This window comes from Protomyctophum parallelum, assembly GCF_964188405.1.
Source record: "Protomyctophum parallelum genome assembly, chromosome: 5".
Taxonomy (NCBI): Eukaryota; Metazoa; Chordata; class Actinopteri; order Myctophiformes; family Myctophidae; genus Protomyctophum; species Protomyctophum parallelum.
Genome location: NC_139702.1, coordinates 8,724,586 through 8,740,675, shown reverse-complemented (window position 1 = coordinate 8,740,675; position 16,090 = coordinate 8,724,586). Strand labels below are relative to the sequence as shown.

Here is a 16,090-nt window from a genome sequence, read left to right as displayed (position 1 = left end):
TATAGAGTCTGGACCTACACCTCCCGAAATCCGAGTAAGGAAGCTGGCATTTTCGTTCTCGAAAATATATTTTTATATATGTCTTTACATTTATTTATTTTAATATCCATTTCTGCTAAGCAGCAAGCTTATATTAGGACGAATTTGCGCGACTGTAAAGACGAAACGAAAGTGGGGAGGAGGCTTCATTTATGCTGCATCCCTTGCTCATGACCAGAGCTTCCGTGCGCCCGACTGTATGAAACATTTGAAAACAGTCTGGCAACGCGAGACTAGAGGGCCATCCTCCTGTCTGTGCAAGTGTGCATAACCATCTATCAGTCCCTCTCATTTGTCAAAACGATACATTAATCAAATAAGAATATCAAAATCAAGTGATATGGCCACTCTCATCACTTAGGACAGTATAGAAGACTCTACCTTGGGTTCCAGGCAGCCCTGGAGTCCCAGCAATACCTGTGGCAGAGGATCACATTACAACAAGAGAACAATCAAACTCCAATTAAAATGTCTTAAAAGTTTTTTTCTTTTTTTTTTTTTAAGAAAATAAAAAGTTGGTCACAAAATCAACCTCCAATGAAAACAATACTACTTGATATCCATGTTATAAGGGGTCATACCTGGGGGTCCTTGAAGTCCAGGGACGCCTATGGGGGGGGGGGGGGGGGGGATATACAATGGTAGATAGTTTAGACCAGGAGCTCTCAAACCACCTCAAATCAAGACCCAAAGGTGTCACTGGGACCCAAACTTACATACTAAATACATTGTAAGTATTGTACATCGTTGCTTTCAAACTCTTTGTGTTTGAAAGCAACAAAGAAATCAATCAAGTCTTGACGTGGGTTCCAAGTTTGTAAAGTTGATTTTAAAGGTATATTCAGTGATTTCACTCAAAAAACCTTAGGTTTCGTTTTTGGCTGTGGGACCCAGCCTTTCGTCCAATCAGGATAGAGAGTCAAAAACGAAACCTAAGGTTTTTTGACCCCCAGGGGTTAACTGGGGACAGGGAGGAACTCCTTATATGGTCAGCACACTCTATAGTAGGGAGGATTAAAAAAAAAAGTGATATTTGAATTAAGTGAAATCACTGAATATACCTTAACACACATGTCGATCATGAGTCTGATTGGTCAAGCTAAACCTGTGTTACCTGGAAGGCCTCCGTCTCCAGGAGGCCCCGCGTTTCCTCTCACACCTGGCGGCCCCGAAGGACCCTGCTCACCTGAAACACACACGTCACACACGCACGCACGCACGCACGCACGCACGCACGCACGCACGCACGCACGCGTAATCATAGCAACATGAGTTAGACTTTAATATAGCCCTATAGCCCCTCCTATATACAGGTTAAATGTACATTAATATAGCCCTAGCCCCTCCTATATACAGGTTAAATGTACATTAAAAACGGTCAGGATTTAGACGACATTTGTAGAATGGTAGAATGGTGTGTAGAAGCTATCTGCTTACCCCCTGGTCCTTTGGGTCCCTTGTTTCCAGGTGGGCCTTGTGCTCCACTTTGTCCCGGTTCACCTGCAGGGACAATGGAGACCAATGAGCAAATACAATATCTCTGCTGTCGGGAAGAAACCACTTAACTCCAAAATGTTTTGTCCGAAGCGCTTTTTAATACTTTTCATTGGTTCAATATTTTCGAAACAACACACACACACACACACACATTAATTCTAACGCGAATAGCGAAGGGACCGCGATGGGCCGTCTAACACATAATCTTTGCTTAGAATTGGACGGAATGATTACGATTTTCGATCTCATCGGCTAAAATGGGGGGGGGGGGGACATTTTCTATGACGTCCCACCGGGAAATAACATTGAATGTTGCGCAACAGACGCTCCCAGCCTGTGGAGCCGTGGAGCGATGCGCTCGGTTTTTAAATCTCTGTCGTTTTATCAATCTCCTTCCTGAGCACTGGGCGTTGAACGGAGAACACACAGACCAGGGGGGAGAACCGGGGGACATTCCCATTCAGCTATGGCCACCCCTCCATTCCTTGAATGGTCAAACGGGGCTAGTCAGGACAATCTTATAGCCTAATACAAGTCACTCAACATTTACAACTTAAACATCATCCGTGAATAAATGATCAAACAGACCTGCTGGTCCACGTTGACCCTTCTCTCCCTGATCTCCTTTGACTCCTTGTGTCCCTGGCGTCCCTCTGTCACCTAGAGTGTTAGAAGATTGACAATTGACAAAACACATTTATGGTACAAAGAAAATACTAACATTTTTAGCTGAGAGCAAATTTCTATTTTTCTATTCTTCAAAATGTTCTCTCTTTATTTTCAGAAATAGCTAACATAGATCTACAAGCTCACAACACGAAGTACAGTATATAGGGGCTTAACCCATTTTGGTGTTAGCATTATGCTATGCTTTAGATATTGAAAAATAGCAGATCTACAAGCTCATAGCGCACCACTCGGTGGCGCGCTATGAGCTTGTAGATCTGCTATTTTTTTTAAATCGAAGAACGACTTTTTTCAGAAAACTGTCATTTTCAAACAGACATTTTTAGAATCTGATCTCAGGTCAAAATGGGTGAAACTGGTCAAGAGAACCCTGATTTTGCCTACTAGAATACTGCATTGATTCAGTAAACGTTTCCAACCTTTGGTTCCGGGAGCCCCTGCTTCACCTCGGAAGCCTTGTTGTCCAGGAGTGCCTGTGGGCAAAATTGCAACAAACTCAAAAGAACGCCACTGACAAACAACTGACAACAGACTAAATATGAGCCGCATGTGACGTGTGCTTACCAGGGATCCCCACAGCACCCTGCGCGCCCACGTCACCTAAACCCCGTAGAGAACACGTGTTATCATCGTGCTCTTCTTTGTCTCTATAAACAAACGCAACTTGACCTTTGAAACCTTACCTTTAGGTCCCATCGGTCCAGCGAGGCCAGCAGGGCCAGGACCTCCTGGATCACCAGGGGATCCTGTCCAGAACCCAAGATCACAAGATCACACACTGAACACATCCACAGTAACAAGATCACACACTGAACACATCCACAGAAACAAGATCACACACTGAACACATCCACAGCAACAAGATCACACACTGAACACATCCACAGCAACAAGATCACACACTGAACACATCCACAGCAACAAGATCACACACTGAACACATCCACAGTAACAAGATCACACACTGAACACATCCACAGTAACAAGATCACACACTGAACACATCCACAGTAACAAGATCACACACTGAACACATCCACAGAAACAGGATCACACACTGAACACATCCACAGCAACAAGATCACACACTTAACACATCCACAGTAACAGGATCACACACTGAACACATCCACAGAAACAAGATCACACACTGAACACATCCACAGCAACAAGATCACACACTGAACACATCCACAGCAACAAGATCACACACTGAACACATCCACACATTAACCACAGTAACAAGATCACACACTGAACACATCCACAGAAACAGGATCACACACTGAACACATCCACAGCAACAAGATCACACACTGAACACATCCACACATTAACCACAGTAACAAGATCACACACTGAACACATCCACAGAAACAGGATCACACACTGAACACATCCACAGCAACAAGATCACACACTGAACACATCCACAGAAACAGGATCACACACTGAACACATCCACAGCAACAAGATCACACACTGAACACATCCACAGCAACAAGATCACACACTGAACACATCCACAGAAACAAGATCACACACTGAACACATCCACACATTAACCACAGTAACAAGATCACACACTGAACACATCCACAATATCACACACTGAACACATCCACAGTAACAAGATCACACACTGAACACATCCACACATTAATTTAACCACAGTAACAAGATCACACACTGAACACATCCATATGCTTATTATAGCCTACACTGTAGAATATGATATGATGTGTCATAATTATGTGAAATAAATCTACCTTTGTCTCCTTTCTCTCCAAATCCTGGAGGTCCCGTCTCCCCACGGGGGCCCATGATGCCCTCACGGCCCCTCTGCCCTGACGGGCCCTCACCGCCAGGTTCACCTATAGTTGTCAAGGTGTTCATCAAGTACCGCCAGTACCATGTGGCCCTGAAACTATATACTGTACGCTGCATCCCAGATGATGCTTTCATATTAAAAATCCCTTTTTTTTTAAGCCCCGCTAGCGGTCAGACTCTAAAGCCCAAACCACCCCAAACGTTTTTTAAGGTAAACCACAAAATACTGAGGGTTTAAATCAGTGGTTTTCAACCAGTGGTCCTTGAGGGGGTTCCAGGTGGTCCCCAGCTAAATGATGGAGAGTTGGTACCAAATTAACCCCTATAGATCTCCAACTCTTGACTGTAAAATGAAACCAAACGGACCCATAAGGGTCCGTTTGGTGTAGATTGTGTAGACTTCTTGTAAATTAAGTAATGCAGATGTCTAACAATAAACCAAGAGAATGTAAAATAATTGTTATTTTGATCGTTTGCCTGTTATCACTCCTATAGTACAGCATCAATACAGCATGGAATTGTGGGGGGGGGGGGGGGGGAAATCCAACAATAACAAAATAATAAATATTCATCAAATGGTGGTCCGTGGCTCAAACGGCAAATAAATAATGGGCCTTGATACAAAAAGGGTTGAAAACCACTGGTTTAAATGATTAAACTGAACTTAAACTCAACACAAGTGAACAGAACATTACCTGCGCCTCCCTTTGGTCCCCTTGGTCCTTCTCCTCCAGCATGACCCATCTGACCAGGAGGACCTGGAGAAACAAACCAAAACATGTTGATACTGTAGGTATTATACAGATTGAAGGAGTCCATTTATAAGGTCAAAATATAAGGTCATTCTTACCTGGTAGGCCAGGGAAGCCATTTTCACCTGCAAAAACAGGGTTTTTAGTTGTGCTGCCATGCTATTGCAAATGTATTGCATGTATTGCACTCTATCTGATATGAATTAAATTCCATGGGGTAAGCAAGTAATTGATCATTTGGGGGTGAACGAGCCTCGATACCCAGGCTTTGATTGATCATTTGGGGGTGAACTAGCCTCGATACCCAGGCTTTCATTTGGTCTGCGCGGAAAATGAAAGCCTGGATTGACTCATCATTTGGATGATGTGACGTCAGGGCTCTGAGCGGTGTGCACCCCTCAAAATAACACCGTGAGGAAATCATTACCAGTGGAACTTCAAACGAGGCTATGCGAGGAAAATGAGGAGAATGGCTGAAGAACCCACCACACCGTATAAGAAAAAAACCAACGTGTGCCGACTCTGTGGAATTAACTATGAAAAGCGTTAGAATGGTATACTCCAGCAAGCAGTGGTTTCTGCTTCTGGTCGACACAATAACAGTGCTGCACTGGGGGGGGGGAGACGGGGCTGACGGACAGATCGGTGAACCAATCAGGGTGTGCGTAAATCTGAGCCGCGGCCCTCCTATCTAGGCCAGAAAGGTCTAGCGTTAGCTCAGGCTAGGGGTGAACTAATGCTTGATTGGGCTGAGGACTGAAGTCTATAACACATGCATATTGCATACTAGTGTTCTGCATTACTGAAGTCTTTAAAACATACGCAGTGTTCTGCATTAGAAAGACTATACTGTACTGTACAATACTGTACCGTACTGTGCCATACTGTTCTCTGCCATACTGTACTGTATGTGTGTGTGTGTGTGTGTGTGTGTGTGTGTGTGTGTGTGTGTGTGTGTGCGCGCGCGTGCATGTGTGTGTGCAGTGAAATGGGGAGGGGGCGGGGAATGGGGAATTTGTGATGTAATTTGCATCACATCGAAATGCTGTGCAATAACAGTGTGTCTGACAAAAGTAATATTTGTACAGTAAATATGGCAGTTGTGGGGAAGCGATGTAGTGCAGTGCATTCGGGTGGCGTGCAGGATTTCTTTGAGCATAGAGAGATGTGTGCTAACGGAGCGGTTTGGTAGGAGAAGGTGAAGGATAAACGGCCATGTGCTTGTGTACCCCCTTTCCATTAGGGTAGAAGGATAGCAAAAAATACACCAACCAGTGGCAACCACTAACCTTTTGTTCCCGGCAGGCCTTGATCACCTACAGCAAAATGATGACATTGATGATAAATCAAGAGTTAATGAAAGAGGAACTTAACACTGTGAAAATGTGTTTCCCTCAATGACCCTTTTCTTATTTTTATTGGACGATACCTTTATGCCCTGGCTCTCCTTTTTCCCCCTTCAGTGAATGTGCGAGTGATTCTGCAAAATGAAACATTCCCAGATGTAATTAAGCCACACACAGACAGACAGACAGACAGACAGACAGACAGACAGACAGACAGACAGACAGACAGACAGATGGAATAAATAATGCTAAATAAAATCTCATGGCGGTCATTCCGAGTCTGTGATTGTGTGAAACAGCATGAACGTTTATATAGGAACAATGAACAATGAACTATTATATGGGACTGTGACGTTTAGATGCCATCATTCTATTTTTCTAGATTGAGGCTTTCATGTTATGATAAATGCGAGAGCATTTGCTTATCAAATCAGTGGTGTGCGGCTGAGAACTTGAGAATCCGTGCGGACAGATGTAGTACCTCTCACAGCATCTGAGCGGAGCTCAGCCCTGAGCAGTTGCTGGACAGCCCTCTGCAGAGCAGCACTGTCCGGGCCCAGTCCTCCCCCTGCTCCTCCCGTCCTGTCGGCCCCCAGGTTGATCCCATTGTCCGAGCGGGTGATGGTGGAACTCGACTCCAGCGGGTCGACGATGTGGATGGCCGACGAAGAGGAGTAGCGGCTGGCGCTGGCCGACGCAGCAGCACCCGTGGCGGCCTCTAGCGTCTCCACGCGGTTCCTGAGACGCTTGACTTCATCAGCTATGTCGAGGAGGGGGAAACAAACAAGAGCATGAGAGGAGAGAAGAACAGGTGACCTATGCTGTAAATTCTGATGCGTTAACCCAATGTTTTTATATTTTTATATAAAAAATAAAATACAATATAATAATAATAATAATAATAATAAACCTTTATTTATATAGCACCTTTCAAAACGAGGTTACAAAGTGCTTTACAGAAAAACATAAAATCAAATGCAGTGCACACCATAAACAACAGTTGACAATAATAAAAAATAAAGAACAGGCAGTGAACAGAAATGCAGTAGGACATTTAGGTTTAGGTGTTAAAAGCAGCTTTATAAAAATGAGTTTTTAGGAGGGATTTGAAGCGGGGGACGGATTCTGCGAGCCTTATCTCGAGGGGGAGGGCATTCCAGAGAGTTGGGGCTCTGAATGCAAAGGCCCGGTCACCTTCTTTAGTTCTCAACTTGGAAGCTGGGACTACCAAGAGCGCCTTTTCTGAGGACCTTAAGGTGCGCTGTGGGACGTAGGGCTTGAGTAGGTCAGATATGTAGGATGGGGCCAGATCAGAGATGGACTTAAAAGTTAATAATAGGATTTTAAAATCAATTCTATTCTATTTATGTGTGTAATATGTGGTTTTAGTTATTTTAGATTGTAGCAGTGAGCCTGTTGTCTCTGATGTCATGGACACTGGTCTCACTACCTTCCTGGACTACAATTCCCATAATTCTTTGGTGCACTGCTCCTCCTTGTGGATAGGGGGAGAGCTGTCTTACTGAGACAACATGTAGTCCAGGAAGGAAGTGAGCCCAGTGTCCATGACATCAGAGACAACAGGCTCACTGCTACAATCTAAAATATCTAAAACCACATATTACATACATAAAGCCCCCCAGGAAAGTGTTCTAAAGCTTCTAAACGTCATTAACATATATTTTTTAAGAGATTTTTAGTGCCTCTAAACTGTTAATAAATAAATGTGTTCAGTAATCAACAAACTATACTATAAATAATGGTTAAACTTTGGACAAATTGTCAAATATGGCCTGGCTATAGTATAAGAAAGAGGCAGAAATTGTGAAAATAGCCGATAATAAGCTCACAAAGCCTGTAGATCAGCAATTTTTACACACACGCGTTCGCAAACACCACACCGTTGTATTATGCAGTCTTACCCAGGCTAAATGTTGTATTATGCAGTCTTAACCAGGCTAAATGTTGTATTATGCAGACTTACCCAGGCTAAATGTTGTATTATGCAGTCTTACCCAGGATAAATGTTGTATTATGCAGTCTTACCCAGGCTAAATGTTGTATTATGCAGTCTTACCCAGGATAAATGTTGTATTATGCAGTCTTACCCAGGCTAAATGTTGTATTATGCAGTCTTAACCAGGCTAAATGTTGTATTATGCAGTCTTACCCAGGCTAAATGTTGTATTATGCAGTCTTAACCAGGATACATGTTGTATTATGCAGTCTTACCCAGGATAAATGTTGTATTATGCAGTCTTACCCAGGCTAAATGTTGTATTATGCAGTCTTAACCAGGCTAAATGTTGTATTATGCAGTCTTACCCAGGCTAAATGTTGTATTATGCAGTCTTACCCAGGATACATGTTGTATTATGCAGTCTTACCCAGGCTAAATGTTGTATTATGCAGTCTTACCCAGGCTAAATGTTGTATTATGCAGTCTTACCCAGGATAAAGGTTGTATTATGCAGTCTTACCCAGGATAAATGTTGTATTATGCAGTCTTACCCAGGATAAATGTTGTATTATGCAGTCTTACCCAGGCTAAATGTTGTATTATGCAGTCTTACCCAGGATAAAGGTTGTATTATGCAGTCTTACCCAGGATAAATGTTGTATTATGCAGTCTTACCCAGGCTAAATGTTGTATTATGCAGTCTTAACCAGGATACATGTTGTATTATGCAGTCTTACCCAGGATAAATGTTGTATTATGCAGTCTTACCCAGGATAAATGTTGTATTATGCAGTCTTACCCAGGCTAAATGTTGTATTATGCAGTCTTACCCAGGATAAATGTTGTATTATGCAGTCTTACCCAGGCTAAATGTTGTATTATGCAGTCTTACCCAGGCTAAATGTTGTATTATGCAGTCTTACCCAGGATAAATGTTGTATTATGCAGTCTTACCCAGGCTAAATGTTGTATTATGCAGTCTTAACCAGGCTAAATGTTGTAGTATGCAGTCTTACCCAGGATAAATGTTGTATTATGCAGTCTTAACCAGGCTAAATGTTGTATTATGCAGTCTTAACCAGGCTAAATGTTGTATTATGCAGTCTTACCCAGGATAAATGTTGTATGATGCAGTCTTACCCAGGATAAATGTTGTATTATGCAGTCTTACCCAGGATAAATGTTGTATTATGCAGTCTTACCCAGGCTAAATGTTGTATTATGCAGTCTTACCCAGGATAAATGTTGTATTATGCAGTCTTACCCAGGCTAAATGTTGTATTATGCAGTCTTACCCAGGATAAATGTTGTATTATGCAGTCTTAACCAGGCTAAATGTTGTATTATGCAGTCTTAAGCAGGCTAAATGTTGTATTATGCAGTCTTACCCAGGCTAAATGTTGTATTATGCAGTCTTAACCAGGCTAAATGTTGTATTATGCAGTCTTACCCAGGCTAAATGTTGTATTATGCAGTCTTACCCAGGCTAAATGTTGTATTATGCAGTCTTACCCAGGATAAATGTTGTATTATGCAGTCTTACCCAGAGCAATAAGGCCAAAGAGGAGTCCCAGCAGCAGCACCAGAAGGAGTAGCAGGCCTAGCAGCCACTTCCACCAGCTGCAGCAGGAGCAGCACAGAGCTCCAAAGCCAAAGTCATCGGTACGGATCTCTGAGCAGCACAGGAGAGACAACCGTTAGAGAACCAATGATCTCTGAGCAGCACAGGAGAGACAACCGTTAGAGAACCAATGATCTCTGAGCAGCACAGGAGAGACAACCGTTAGAGAACCAATGATCTCTGAGCAGCACAGGAGAGACAACCGTTAGAGAACCAATGATCTCTGAGCAGCACAGGAGAGACAACCGTTAGAGAACCAATGATCTCTGAGCAGCACAGGAGAGACAACCGTTAGAGAACCAATGATCTCTGAGCAGCAGCACAGGAGAGACAACCGTTAGAGAACCAATGATCTCTGAGCAGCACAGGAGAGACAACCGTTAGAGAACCAATGATCTCTGAGCAGCAGCACAGGAGAGACAACCGTTAGAGAACCAATGATCTCTGAGCAGCACAGGAGAGACAACCGTTAGAGAACCAATGATCTCTGAGCAGCACAGGAGAGACAACCGTTAGAGAACCAATGATCTCTGAGCAGCACAGGAGAGACAACCGTTAGAGAACCAATGATCTCTGAGCAGCAGCACAGGAGAGACAACCGTTAGAGAACCAATGATCTCTGAGCAGCACAGGAGAGACAACCGTTAGAGAACCAATGGCACTTAAGAGTTTATTCATCTGCATCTATAGCTATGCTAAATCGTTGCTGTCAGGTGGAAACTGGAAACCTCATACCGGTATGTCTAAAACTGTTACTTTTCAGGAAATGGGGGAAGAACCGATGTTTCAATGGATCCAATTTAGTTACTATTTAGTCGCTAACCCATTTAGGCCCGACCTCAAAATTAAAAAAGAATCTTCTATATCGTCCAGTTTTCTGAAATAAAACTTTTCACGATTTCTCAAAAAAAAACAGCAATTTTTTTTAGCTATTTTTCAATAGCTAAATTATAACATAATGTTTAAAACACCACAAGGGGTTCCCGCCCAAAATGGGTTTAATATAGTCTGATGAATCTGCCAGAGTGCCAGGCTAGTGTTAATACTTTTCATTGGTTCAATATTTATAAAACCCACAGACACACTTAACCACTTTCACTTAAAAAACATTTAATAGCTAAAGTGGCAGATCTACGAGCTCACCCACTCCCGATATTACATTTAATACATACCCTACCCTATCACCATGTGATAGGGTAGGGTATGTATTAAAAAAGAAAAAACAAAAAAGGTGAAATATGGAGATGTAAGGTTTATCCCGACAGCAGCGATATGTTAAGTGCTTGGCGTAAAATGGACAATTACATTTTGGCATAGATATCATGATCATCTTTTGTGTAGTACATGTACCGGTAAACGTGTGATTTCCATTGCAAATTTACATAGTTGGGACAAAATACCTGCATAAGTAGCTTTGTCTTTTGTGGCAACTGTCACGGATGCATCTTCGGGAAAGGAGACAAGAATTTAGTATAAAATAAACTCTAAACGACATGAATATCCAGATCCCAGCAGTGATGTTGTTACCTCTACCTACCGGATACATATTCTGTTTATTATATGTGTATTATTATGTGACCTCTACCTACCGGATACATATTCTGTATCGGAATCAGCTCCCACGAAGCCATCGGTTACTTTCTTCTTCTTCAGAGAGTCGTCTGAGAACTTAGCTAGATAACAGACACAATCATATTTACATGTATCAGACCTGGATAGATATTATTCACTTTTGTTTAACCTACTTGAATCACAAGCTTGGTGAGGTCAACAGCATCGGGACACCTCACATACTGTAGATACTGTACTGTAACCTGTCATTCTAGATTAGTTTACTTTCAAATTGACTTAACATCTATTGACCTTTTTCATATGGCCCATAAGTCTTTGCGTTTGTGTGTGCATAGGTTCCTCTTTCTCTTGCTGTGTTGCAAGTGACCAGGTCTACAACCACAAATGAAAATAGCTGATCTACAAGCTCACAGCGACACATTGTGAGGTGGTATATCTGTTATTTAAAAATAAAAACACATTGAGAATAAGTAATGATGATGTTTTAGGCCGACGCAGAGTATTTCGTTATATTTCACTTGTGCTTGTATTCTATTGCTAGTTTGATCACTTTAAATGCTCTTTCATCTTAAAATAACGAAATGACCGAAGATATATTCCCGGTGCGCAGCATGCTTTGTTAATGATTAGTGGTTAATGATGGTGAATAACGTTTATGACTAGTGTAATGTACTGTACCAGCAGTAGTGTTTAACCATGGTGAATACAGTTTATGACTAGTGTAATGTACTGTACCAGCAGTAGTGTTTAACCATGGTGAATACAGTTTATGACTAGTGTAATGTACTGTACCAGCAGTAGTGTTTAACCATGGTGAATACAGTTTATGACTAGTGTAATGTACTGTACCAGCAGTAGTGTTTAACCATGGTGAATAACGTTTATGACTAGTGTAATGTACTGTACCAGCAGTAGTGTTTAACCATGGTGAATAACGTTTATGACTAGTGTAATGTACTGTACCAGCACTGGGGGCAGTCGAGGCAAAGGTCTTGCCGGTGTCAACGGCCATGACCAGTCTCTCAGTCTCCTTGGCAGCAGCCATGTCCTTCTCCAGCAGCATGAACTTGAAGTCTTTGGAGAAGACGTCGTCGCTAGCGGGACTGCTTGGCGCCGCTGTCAGAAAACAACACAGAACAATGGCATCAAAGGTTCAATTACTTCATCATCATTTAATTGGTGCAGCAGTGGTAATCCACCATTCAAATAAACCTTCATTGACTGTAAGTTCATAATATACACTTGTGTTATAGATAATAACTGTGATATTGTTTACAGTGATATGACGCCTATTGTTTCTGTACAGTGAGGTAAATAGAATGAGAAAGTAATTCATATTAATTAATAGAGCGAGTCAGTGGATGTAAATGTGTACACCATATATGGTGTACACATTTACATCCACTGAAAAGCTCTCGAGACCTGACCTCTCACTCTCAGTTCAAATACTGTCCAAACTAAATAAGTGTCCACACATGCATGCTTCACCTGTAGTTGCAATTACTCCAGTGCTGATAACATTTTTCTGCACACCGTACACTGCAAAAAGACAAAAGAACTTGACATTAAGTGAACTATAACAAATATAATAGTCCTGAACATATCAGTACTTTAGCTTCCCCGCCCCATGTTCACGAAGTGTAGTAGTAGTATTACTATTTGTCTTTACTAACCAATCTGTGTAGTAGAGTTAATATATATAACTGTGGTCGGGTAGGACACCTATTGGTTGACAACATTACACTCTTTTGGAAGTATACAGTCAGCTTCCACCTCACCGTTACAACAGCATAACATTTTGGGTGTTCGTGCGGCGGACGTAGGTTAAAACCTCGGGTAGGACATGAAGGCTATGGATTGCAGATTTAACCACTGTCAAAATAGCTAAAAGATCTATAGAAGCTCAGGTAAACCACTCGGGTCTTAACGGGCTCAGTGGTTGCTCCATACAGTACCTGGTTGTGCATTGAAGCCACTAGAGAGGAGGGTGCTGGTGGTGCTGGCCAGGTTGTTCTGGACCCCATAAACTGGACCTGGGACAAAGAAACACAATAAATGAACACGTTTAGGCCTGACGTTGAAATAAAAAAAAGAAGTCTTCTGAAAGAATATATATTCAAAGATGTGTGCCTCATTTTCACGATATTTCAAAAATAGCAGACCTACAAGCTTGTAGCGTGCCACTCGGTGGCACGCTACAAGCTAAAGTATAACATAATGCTTAGTTAAAACACCAAAAGGGGTTCCCACCCAGAATTTGTTAACACATTTAAATGTAATCGTTTGATTCCCTGTAGGCCGTGTGTCCACCAAGTTAGTCCACCTTAGTTTTAATAATTTTTTAAACAAACTCTTTGCTATTTTAGTTAGTGTAGTTTTTAGTTTTTGAAAAGGCTTAGTTTTAGTTAAGTTGATATAAAATTTGGGGCTAAAATCTGGCCCAAAAAAGTTTCAGTTAGTTTATCATTCTATTGTACGTAAGTGATTATCGACGTAAAGGAAAATGATTTTTTGTCATGACGTTTCTAACAGTGTAACTAAGCAGCACTGCCACTGAAGACCATTCAAAAGAAACTGTAACCATGCAGAGTGGACACAACCACTAGGTTGTTTTTCACACTGCACCTTATTGAATCTGTCCATATTGTCTATAATGGTCAGGACCAGATGCAGAGGCAGATGTTAAAGGCAGGGTTCCCCACACATTTTTACCAATGAAGTTCCAAAACCTTTCGAGAATATTTAACCCAATTTTCAGAACTATATAACAATCATTCAGCGCAATATTGTGTCTCTTACTTACTGCAATGCCCAAATAAACCATAGACATAATAATGGTATACCAAATTCTGTTCAATTTCTTTGGCTAAACCACCTATCCTACGGCATAGGATAACACCACAGCAGCACACTGTGAGCTTGTAGATCTGTTCTTTGTGTCACATCCGGTACAGATTAGGCTGCAATCACGCAGCCTGTTCGGCGAAAAATGACTTCCGTTACATCTTTTGTGTAATGTTTATACATGTTTTGGACAATGTTTGGATATGCATTGGATATGCACCTTTTCCAGGACTGGAAAAGGTTTTTTCTGACCGTGGGAACCCTGTTAAAAAGTAGTTGACCCCAAAAAATTACTTATTTTCGATCTATTACACACCCGTCCCATGACGCCTAGAATTCGTCAAGATGTATTTGTTTTTGTCGCATTCATAAGCCAATCATTTGATGAAAGGCGGAAAGATGCTACGTCTCTGGTAGGAGAAAGATGCTACGTCTCTGGTAGGAGAGCCGGTAATCCATTTATTTTAGGTAATTGATAGAAAAGATTACCTTTTTTTGGGTGAAGTATTACTTCAAAAATTTGAATGGACTTGATTCCTACCCATTTTGGGCGGGAACCCATGTTGGTGTTTTTAAACATTGTTATGGAAAATAGCAGATCTACAAGCTCGGTGGCACGCTATGAGCTTGTAGATCTGCTATTTTTGAAAAATCGTGAAAATTAAATTTCGAGGTCAGGCCAAAATGGGCTACATGAGTGCAGGTGGAGGCTCACCAGAGCTGTTAACAGAGTCTAAATGAGTGCAGGTGGAGGCTCACCAGAGCTGTTAACAGAGTCTAAATGAGTGCAGGTGGAGGCTCACCAGAGCTGTTAACAGAGACTAAATGAGTGCAGGTGGAGGCTCACCAGAGCTGTTAACAGAGTCTAAATGAGTGCAGGTGGAGGCTCACCAGAGCGGTTAACAGAGTCTAAATGAGTGCAGGTGGAGGCTCACCAGAGCTGTTAACAGAGACTAAATGAGTGCAGGTAGAGGCTCACCAGAGCTGTTAACAGAGACTAAATGAGTGCAGGTGGAGGCTCACCAGAGCTGTTAACAGAGACTAAATGAGTGCAGGTAGAGGCTTACCAGAGCTGTTAACACAGAGCCTAAATGAGTGCAGGTGGAGGCTCACCAGAGCTGTTAACAGAGACTAAATGAGTGCAGGTGGAGGCTCACCAGAGCTGTTAACACAGAGTCTAAATGAGTGCAGGTGGAGGCTCACCAGAGCTGTTAACAGAGAACCCACTGGACATGGAGGGGGAGCTAAACGTCAGGTTGTTCTGAAGTCCTGCAGAACAGAGTAAAGTGGAATACAGTACAGTAGAACAACAGTGCTTTGTTCAGAACAGAGTAAAGTGGAATACAGTACAGTAGAACAACAGTGCTTTGTTCAGAACAGAGTAAAGTGGAATACAGTACAGTAGAACAACAGTGCTTTGGTTCAATTGTTCACCAGATTTCCCAGAAACTGAAAGGTAAAAAAAGGAAAGGAAAGGTACTATGTTTACCCAGGGTAACTGGACTAAGCTCAATAACTTGTTTACAGCCAGGCCCTGCTCATAGAACATTTCATGGTAGAGGTTCAATGCCTTGTCCAAGGGCACTTCAGCGGTGGTAATTTTAACGTGCCGGTCCGGGGATACGAACTATAGCGACCTTCCAATATCAAGACCGCTCCGCAAACCGTTCGGCCACCGCTGCCCAACGGCTCAACTGAATTACTTCATAAAGACAAACCCAACATATCCATAATGTACTGTAAAGTGTCTTGAGAAAACTTGTTGTGATCTGGCACTAGAATAGAATAGAGAGATTAGGTTATGTTTGCCCAAACTAGTGAGAATAGCAGATCTACAAGCAGACAATGCGTCACTTCGCGCTGCACTGCGAGCTTGTAGATCGGCAATTTTCACCACTTATTAATTGATTTATTTTTTAATATGAATTTACGTTGGTTTATA

The 16,090-nt window shown here is 42.1% G+C and overlaps 1 protein-coding gene across 1 annotated transcript in view; it reads right to left on the bottom strand.

Moving 5' to 3' along the window:
• col17a1a (collagen, type XVII, alpha 1a) overlaps nt 1-16,090 on the bottom strand; it is a gene marked incomplete at its 3' end in the record, with an annotated part of 60,854 nt that overhangs the window by 31,967 nt on the left and 12,797 nt on the right. The window contains exons 12-32 of the mRNA XM_083765624.1: nt 15,352-15,417; nt 13,260-13,337; nt 12,793-12,843; nt 12,268-12,420; nt 11,322-11,405; nt 11,133-11,177; nt 9,655-9,783; nt 6,633-6,911; nt 6,235-6,285; nt 6,095-6,121; nt 4,904-4,930; nt 4,749-4,811; nt 3,993-4,097; nt 2,907-2,969; nt 2,788-2,823; nt 2,643-2,696; nt 2,125-2,196; nt 1,477-1,539; nt 1,154-1,225; nt 621-647; nt 421-456 (exon numbers count right to left, since the gene is read on the bottom strand). Of these exons, the coding sequence (XP_083621750.1) occupies nt 421-456; nt 621-647; nt 1,154-1,225; nt 1,477-1,539; nt 2,125-2,196; nt 2,643-2,696; nt 2,788-2,823; nt 2,907-2,969; nt 3,993-4,097; nt 4,749-4,811; nt 4,904-4,930; nt 6,095-6,121; nt 6,235-6,285; nt 6,633-6,911; nt 9,655-9,783; nt 11,133-11,177; nt 11,322-11,405; nt 12,268-12,420; nt 12,793-12,843; nt 13,260-13,337; nt 15,352-15,417 (1,581 nt within the window). The remainder of the gene's footprint in view (nt 1-420; nt 457-620; nt 648-1,153; nt 1,226-1,476; nt 1,540-2,124; nt 2,197-2,642; nt 2,697-2,787; nt 2,824-2,906; nt 2,970-3,992; nt 4,098-4,748; nt 4,812-4,903; nt 4,931-6,094; nt 6,122-6,234; nt 6,286-6,632; nt 6,912-9,654; nt 9,784-11,132; nt 11,178-11,321; nt 11,406-12,267; nt 12,421-12,792; nt 12,844-13,259; nt 13,338-15,351; nt 15,418-16,090) is intronic.